The sequence below is a fragment of the Vigna radiata genome, chromosome 1, assembly GCF_000741045.1.
Source record: "Vigna radiata var. radiata cultivar VC1973A chromosome 1, Vradiata_ver6, whole genome shotgun sequence".
Classification (NCBI taxonomy): Eukaryota; Viridiplantae; Streptophyta; class Magnoliopsida; order Fabales; family Fabaceae; genus Vigna; species Vigna radiata.
The window spans coordinates 1352990-1362370 of record NC_028351.1 but is presented as its reverse complement, the minus strand read 5'-3'; the positions used below and the strand labels follow the sequence as shown (position 1 = coordinate 1362370).

The following is a 9381-nucleotide window of genomic DNA, read 5'->3' as shown; positions in this document are numbered from 1 at the left end:
TCTAGCATAAAACTGTTACCAAGTGGGACGCTTCAAATTTTGGAATGGTATAAATTTCAAAACTTTATCATTTTTGAAAATGTGTTTCCAAAAAATATTTAACATTTCAATATACATAATTTATTCAAATCATGATAGTTTCAAAAGTCTTGTTCAATTACATTATTTAAAAAATAATTAAAATGGCTAAGAGAATAAAACAACTACTTGTTTCAAAAGCCTATACCAAAAGAATTTTATAAAGAAATCCAAATCTTCCTCGTTATCTCACGAATCTATCATAGTTTTGGAAAATCTGCAATATCATCTGCTCACTTAGATCATCGTCCATAATTTCATTCACAAATACAAAAACACAAACATGTATGGAGTAAGCAGAGTAAGCGACCGATAAAGCAAGCATACATAGATATTGATTATATCAACCATAATCAAACACATAACAAGATACCTAGCTTCTGGTTATATCAACCATAATCAAACACCTCATACATGAAATAATAATAATAATAATAGGATTCTTAATCCTCTAACATAAACAATTCAATTATAATGAATTACTCAATCCTCGGCTCCCGATCCTCAAACTTCCATCATTGATCCTTGATCCCTAATCCTTGATGTCATCACTAACATCTCACACATAGACCTTTGGAACATCCTGTTTTGATTCCTTTCTTCTTCTGCCTTGTTTGGTTGATGATATATGGGTTTGGTATGAGCTAATATAGCATGAATGCACTTAGATGACTGTAAAATTTTATGTTTGATGAAACAAGAGGGGATTATGAATTGATTGAATGTTGTGAATTATAGTTTGAACGCATGTATGTACAAAGTATGTGAATTATGTAAGTGTAACAAGTATGGTTTTGGACATAATTCCATGATCCTCAAGGGAGGTTACATGGTGGTGCCATGTAGTTTGTTGTGGTTGACCGTATGAATGGTCGGAGTGTCCTTATGGGGTTTATCATGACATTCTAATGACCATCCATGCTCAAATAGAGAGTGATGAGTCATGTGGTGAGAATAGCAGGAGGTCCTAGTCTTGGGTGTCTCCATTTATGGGCCAAGATGAGTTTGGATGGACTTACACTTGTGTGTGGTAAGGGTGAAACCCATTGGCAATGGCTTTGCAAAGCAGTAGAGGTCACCACAAGTGCACAAACCCCTGGAACTCGACATTTCATACTAGTCTGGATGGTCAAATCACGTGGTCTGTCATTGGTATCAATAAAATGCATTCAGTTACAGTTTGTGTTGTATTATTGTCATTACATGTTTTTTTTTATACCTAGCTTACCCTTGCATTATTTGTGTTGTATGTGTTTGTCTTCCCCTTGCGATGATCATCTAATCCTTTGGATGTGAGTAGTAGGTGATGATGTGCCTCCGGAGTAAGCCTTGGAGACTACAAAAGACCCAACTCCTAGTACTCAGGACTTCCATTAGATCCATATTAGTTAGCTCTTTATTTCAAAGACTTCATGTAATTATCATATTCCTAGACCTTCATTCTATTGTGTATTTTGGAGAACTCTTATACTTGTATTTAAGTTTTAAATTTAAGCCATATTTTGGATAACTGTATGCCAAATATTGTCCTCTATTAACTCCTAACTGCTTTCTCGTACTATAATAGCTGAATCCTATTATATGTATGTCTATATAATATTTGGGATGTCAGAATTATATTTTAAAAGATTAAATTTTTTAAAATTTATATTTTGATCAAAATTATTTAATTATTTTTATTAAAAGTTTAAATTTATTTTATTAGTATAATTTTGTAAAACTTTTAAAATAGAAAATAACTTTTAGAAAACAAAACAAAAACTCAACTGCTTTAGAAAAATATAAATGTGTATCTTCTCTTCTTCAATTCTTGTTCTGTATAGTATTACACTTTTTTTTAGCTTTTTCGTTTAAAATTGTATCTCTTTTGTGATTAGAGGTTGAGATTGCATTTATCATAGATAACTTTTGAAGTTTAATAGAGCATTAGGATAAGTTGAACATTTCTTTTTTATTTGATGTCCATTTTTTGGCTTTGCAAGATATCATTAGGTTCAATGTGCTTCTAGAACCTTTGTTTTTTCTCTTTGTTAATTAATCATTTTTTTGGTTCAATCTGTCTGTTTTTACATTGTCTCTAGGATGAGTTCAAGCTTTCGTGAGTTAAAAGGCCTGTGAGTTTTATCGATCTATTTTGAGACTATTCATAAGATGAGAAAAGCTAACTTAACTAATTTCCTGTGGAATTTTGTTTTGATGTATTAAAATGGGTAATGAGTTGTATTTTGAATTGTGAAATTACATGTTTAGTTTACTTGAAGGGTTGAATTTCACTTAAAGAATCATACAACAATGTTTATATCTTGATAATTAAGTCTAAAGAGTTTGTAATTATATGTTTGATTTTTTATAAATGTTTGAAATACACTATTTTATGATGAAATTATATTAATTTTTATGTGATTATTTCTTTTATAAATTAGCTTCCACTCTCTTGTGTATGTGCTTTTTGTGTTTGTTGTTATTCTGATCACCTTTACCCGAGTGAGCATATGAGGTAATAGGTGTGAGTTTCCTGATGGGGAAATGACCAAAACAAATATAACAACTTGACAAAGAGTAATAACATAGCGAAAATTCAATTCCCCTTCTTGCGAGAATTTGCGAGGAGCACAAAACAAATAAAACTAAAATTAGAATCCAAAGCACAAAGAGACACCAACAATTTTGAACGTGGAAAGCCCCTTAATGCAAGGGTAAAAACCACGAATCGTCCAAACCAAAGAAAAATTCGATATGATCAATAATAGAGTACAAAATAGTCTCCAATAATAATACCAAAAGGTATTTTCAATAAGCCAATTTAACTAAGCACAAATGCTTACAAATGAGAATAAAGAAGATGAAAATTCTCCAAAACAGGGCTGTTGTGCGGGACCAATTTCTCCCAAACTAGACCTCTGATTGACAATCCGAACGGTGAGAATGAAGAACCATATGTCTGAAACCCACTATCCAAAAATCAGCTTGATCCAACGGTGAACGACTTCACAATGATGAAAACACCAGTGCAGGTTTAGGGTTATGCGAGAATGACTTTCTCTCTTCCTTTTTTCTCAGTTGACTTTTGCTTCTTTTCAAGTTACTCTAATGTGTCCTATTAACTAACTCATATCCATTTAACCTAATAAGACATAATGAACCACACTATTTGGACCTATTCTCCACATAGAAAGGAAATCCAATAACCCAACATTTATCTTAGGAAAAAAATGTTGATGCAAATATATATATATATATATATATATATTATAAGATATAAAATTTTATTTAATAGTATTATACTCTTAAATTAAATGTTTCAAATTTAATTTTAATTATATTTTAAATTAATTTTTATTTAAATTTATATTTTAAATAATCTTTTAAATTAAAAATAAAATATGAAAATATTCATAAATAACACAAATATAGTTACTATTTGTGTTTATCTTCTACTCTTTAACATGTTCTTTTTTGTATACGATGGAAAAAGGAAAATTAAACACTCATTTCTCACATGTTTTGTTCCATGAAGAAAGAAAAAAGTAACCCTCTTGTCCCACTTATTAATTTAATATATTTTTTTTATCTCATTTGCATAGTAATTTTTTTAAGAAGATAGAAAGAAACTTTATTCTTTCATAACTATATTAATTTTTTTTATGAGCATAAAATGAAAAGATAGTTTTCCTGAGTCATTTATAATTGTGTATGAATATCATAAAATTTTCTTTTAATAATTAATTCCTTAATTTTTAATTAAATTAATAATTTATTTTTTAGTCTTGACTTTCTTATATATATATATATATATATATATATATATATATATATATATATTTATATTTATGAACAACAAAAGAGTGAAATTATTTTTTAAAAATGATATAAAAGAAGCTATATAGGAAGATGAAAATAATATAAGTTTAATTTCTTCAATAATTTTGAACACAAAATAACGACCTAATTATTTATTTTTATTGTATTATAATGATAATGTCTAAATATATAAATTTTAAATATGTTATTTTGACTCTCCGAAAACGATATCAAGATTCGGGAGTGTTCATCGGCAACTATTATAACATTACTATATTTAGTATATGATATATGTTCTTACTTCTATAATATGTAGTAAGCATTCAATAAGATTAAAATTCATTTAATTTATACGGTATTTATTAAACGTTTTACTGAAATTAATATAAAGTAATAAAGTAATGAACATAAACCTTAAATTATAAATTGATTTATAAAATTGAATTAAAATTTATCTTTAAACCGTGGTTATAAAAATTATAAATAGTTTAACCATTTAAATGGTTGAAAAACAAAATCAAACTCTTATAATTTTATAATTTTACTTAGTAGGTAAACACATAGGTTTTATTTAGGTAGGTCAAGTCACTTGCACGTTTCTCAATTTTTTTCTTGATGTATAGAACCTTGAATCCCTTCCTATACATCATTATTGATCAACTTCCTTTTCTCACATTAAATATTTCCCAGTTTAAACTTAAGGTAAAAAACAATCAATGAGGTCAAATAAATAATAATTAAGTGTTAGGTCCTAAAGTCTTATTTACTCTAAATAGATATATCACTTATCTCTATAGCTTTTAAAAGAGTAATTTCCATCACTTTTAAAAAAATAATATATTATAATATACTTTTATATTCATTTGAGATAAAATATAAAAATAAAATAGTGATAAAAATATAAATATTTATAATTTTAAAAACAATCAAAATAATGTCAAAATGTCAAAGAATATTTTTCTTTTTAAAACTTACAAATTTATATTATCACAAAGAAGTATAAAATCTACATTTTTTATAATATTGTATCTTGTATTTGAATTTTAAAAAATTTAAAACACTAACTTAATTATTCTACTAAATTTAAAAAGTTTATTTTTTAGTTTCAATATTCAAAATTTATTTATAACTCAAACTTATGACGTCAATATATTTCAACAAAAGTTTCTGACAAAATGATGAATATAGTCATTGATTGTAGATCCTGTACATAACATCATGAACCTTCCCAGAAAATCGTCATGATGAACTCTTGCAGCTTTTGGCAACAAAATTCATTGGTATTGACAAAAGAAGAAACTAGAACAGAATCAAGTGGTTACCACTGTACATGAATAATTTTTCTTTCTCTATAAATGAATGGTTGGTGTTGCAAGATGCAACATCATAGTATCCACAAAACCGAGTTCAACCACAACCTAGGAATTCTAACATTTCTCTTTTCCCTTCAAACCAAACCACTCAAAAATGGCAAGTACTCCTAGCATTCCGTCACACATAAAAGCTTGGGCGTATTCTGAATATGGAAACATAGAAGATACTCTGAAATTTGAATCCAACATACCTATACCACAGATCAAGGAAGACGAGGTGCTCATTAAGGTTGCTGCTGCAGCCCTTAATCCTGTAGATTATAAGAGGGCTCATGGCTATTTCAAGAACACCGATTCTCCCTTGCCGGTAAGGGTTTGATTTGATTTTTTGTAATCCTTTGCATACATGGTTTTAAAACCTTATTAATTTTCATTTTCTCCCATATAATGATATATTGTTCTTTTTTCGTTTTGCATTGTTAAATCTTGTATGTGGTGATGGAAATTAATTAAGACTGTTCCTGGGTACGATGTTGCTGGTGTGGTGGTGAGAGTGGGAAGTGAAGTGAAAAAATTCAAGGTTGGGGATGAGGTTTATGGAGACATCAATGAGAATCCTATAAACAATCCAAAAAGTATAGGATCTCTGGCAGAGTATACTGCTGTTGAAGAAAAGGTATTGGCACACAAACCTTCCAATTTGAGCTTTGTAGAAGCTGCAGCTCTTCCTTTAGCCATCATCACAGCTTATCAAGGACTTGAAAGAATTGAGTTTTCTGCTGGCAAATCTATCCTTGTTCTTGGAGGTGCTGGTGGAGTTGGATCCCTTGTTATTCAGGTTTCGTATATTTAATCATCTTTGGTTAGTAAATTCAATAGAGAACATTGTCAAAACATTGTCAAATGATTTGTTTTGTATGTGTTTGATGATGCAGCTAGCGAAGCACGTTTTTGGAGCATCAAAGGTTGCAGCCACAGCCAGTACTGGGAAACTGGATTTGTTAAGGAACTTGGGAGCAGACTTAGCCATTGATTATACAAAGGGGCAGCTTGAAGAGCTGGAAGAAAAGTTCGATGTAGTGTACGATACAGTTGGTGAGATATTGAAACTCTGAACCTATAAACAGATAATATTGTATCAGATTTTGTGTAATAACATTATTGAAAAGTTGTGTATGATTGATTCCAAAATCAGGGCAGAGTGAGATTGATAGAGCATTGAAGGCTGTTAAAGAAAATGGGAAAGTTGTGACAGTAGCAGCACATGGAAGTCCTTCAGGTATCTTTGTAATACGCATTTCAGATGGTACTGTGTTGAAGAAACTAGAACCATACTTAGAAAGTGGGAAGGTGAAGCCGATATTGGATCCTAAGAGTCCCTTTGCATTTTCTGAGACTGTGGAGGCATTTGCATATTTGAAGACTAACAGAGCCATTGGAAAAGTGGTCATACATCCCATCCCTTGAGGATAAATAGATGAACTCAACCAAACTTGTGTAGAAATGCACTCAATAAACTCATCGGCTGTGGAAGCTGTTCTTGTTAGATGAGACAACATGTGTATATTCATGAATATTTTGGAGTTGTGTTTGTTGTGAGAGTGAGATGTTTTGATTGTGTTTTGCTTGCAATATAAATAAATAATAGTCTTTGTGTAATTGTAAGATAAGATACTTTTATATTCATTTTACATGTCATTTTACATATAATATATCAAATTACATATAATATAAGGATAAAATATCATTATTAATATATGCCAATCTTATTTCATATTTCTCTTGTCGAATTTATCTTAGATGAGTTTATTAAATTTATCTTCTATTGAGCTTGTTAAACTTGTGTTTTGTTGATAAGTTGTCGAGTTTGTGATAAGTTGGAATAGTGAAATATACAAATTTTTGGGTTAAAATAAATTTTTTTTGGCATTTCCTAGTTTGCAATCTCGAGATCTCTTTTTAATTCATGTTAAAAGAAAATAAAAAGTTTCATCATAAATTCACATCAGTCGTTTGTAATCACATTCTATAATGATAAATCAATTTAATGACTAAATTGAGTATTTTAGAAAGAATAGAAAGATTAAATTGATTCAATACAATGTTTTATATTTGAAGTCATCTATTCGAATTTAGATTTTATGTTGAGTTTTTGTCTTTTTCTTCTGAGAGTTTCTGTATTGTTTTTCTGCCATATCTTTGTTTTGTTTTTTTTTTTAATGTTTTACACACACTCCAACAAGATTATATTTTTACATCCCTTGTGAAAGAAAAAACTTATTATTTTGTCTTTCTTTTAGGTTATGAAAATAAAGGTTTGAGAACTAAGCAAAATAATTAATGGTATGAAAAAAAAAACGATATTTGGGAAAGCTACTCCCCCCCTAAGTGGATTTTTTAAATTTCTACAAATGAGGTTTGTATACATTTTATATATTATAAGTTGACATTATTTTAGTCGAAATGAATATCGAGCAGAGTAGAATTAATGGATGGTCTAATAATAACCTGACAACGAGTAAAATAGAACGCTCACGTAGACTCGTTAGGATAGGTTTTAACCATAGTTCGATACCATATTAAAAAGTGAATTTTTAAGTTTAACCTTACCCTACAAAACTATATTAAAAATCACTTCTTAATATGGTACCAGAATCGAAGCCTATACTAACGAGATTTATATGGGTATTCTATTCCACTCGTTATAAGACCACTCATTTTTACTATCACGCTTGAGATGACTATACCTCGACATAAAGAGAGTGCGTTAAAAGTCCCACATAAATCAAAGAGAATGCGTTAAAAGTCTTATATAAAATCAATTTATAATATAGAAGTAAGTCAATTTTGTGAAATTAATTTGTACTTAAAATCCAATTCATAGAATTAGATTTGAAATAAATCCACCATTCAACTCCAGAAAAATTAGATATAATGGAATCTGAATTTCTTTTTTATTACACTCAATTAAATCTAGCTCTCTTCTGATTATATTGAATTGAAGTAAATAAGTCATAGATTTTTCTTTTAAAATTATTAAAATTTATAATTTCAAAATATTTTGTTCAAATTAAATAAGTTATTAGTTGAATTAAATCATCAATTATTCTAGCTAATGATATTATTCCTCTGACAGAAAAATTAATTTTAATTTTTTACTTTTATTTCTCAATATATTGGTTATGATGAAATTTCTTCAAATTTAATTTTAGATAATATTAACACAATTTCCAACTCATATTTTACTGTAAACAAATTTGACAGAATGAAATACTTTTATTATAATAAAAATTATATTTAACATTAGACGGTTAATTAAATGAAAATAGACTTACAAACCATTAACTTCGTTGATGCACTATATATGGGATAGATAGGGTAGGTAATGAAACATCTGACTTTTACATTATAATTCAAACATTTTCTAAAATAAAAAGAAGGTTCACTTCATTGAAACAATTTTTTCAAAATATCTAACAACTTTTTTCTCGGCATCGAATCTATTCTTTAGCCGATTCTACCTAAACTTTCCGAGTATATTACATATTTCCTATCCTTGTTAATTCCATACACATAGAATGTTTCAACAGATTTGTGGAGTAAAGATATATGCATTTCATATATCTTTTAATTCATTTAATATATTATTAGTTGAGTTATGTATTTATAGTGATTTGTGTATGACCTTTATATAATTTGTAATTATTTAAAATATGGTTTATATTTATTTTTGTAAATAAAACTTTTAAATATATAATAATAATAATAATAATAATAATAATAATATTATTATTATGATGATAACTAATAATAAAATGATATACAATATTACATAAAAACTAAAATTAATAAAAAACATAATTTAAAAGAAAATTCCTTCAGACATTAAGTCTCGAAATTTGGACAGCGGTTAAATTTTCTTAAAACTTTTGTTTTCTATTTAAAATTTAATTATCTTTTAACTTAAATTCTTATATTATTTAATATATTTTCATATTTTAATAATTATTAAAATATAATTTATATTATTTTAATAATTATATTAAAAAATAAAAAAAAATAATTAGAATAAAAGTAATACTACTAGATCTTGAAACTATGGATCTCTCTTCTAGTATATAAAATAAAGTTTCATTCAAAATACATGATAAATAAAACAACACACAGTATAGTGATGATAATTCTACAC

At 27.8% G+C, this 9381-nt stretch overlaps 1 protein-coding gene across 1 annotated transcript; it reads left to right on the top strand.

Annotated features, from left to right (window-relative positions):
* Positions 1-5243: 5243 nt before the first annotated feature.
* On the top strand, positions 5244-6883 carry LOC106763614 (2-methylene-furan-3-one reductase). The gene is made up of 4 exons (XM_014647784.2): positions 5244-5559; positions 5707-6030; positions 6128-6287; positions 6388-6883. The coding sequence occupies exons 1-4, from the start codon at positions 5347-5349 to the stop codon at positions 6657-6659; spliced, it is 969 nt and encodes a 322-aa protein (XP_014503270.1). The 5' UTR covers positions 5244-5346; the 3' UTR covers positions 6660-6883.
* Positions 6884-9381: the final 2498 nt, after the last annotated feature.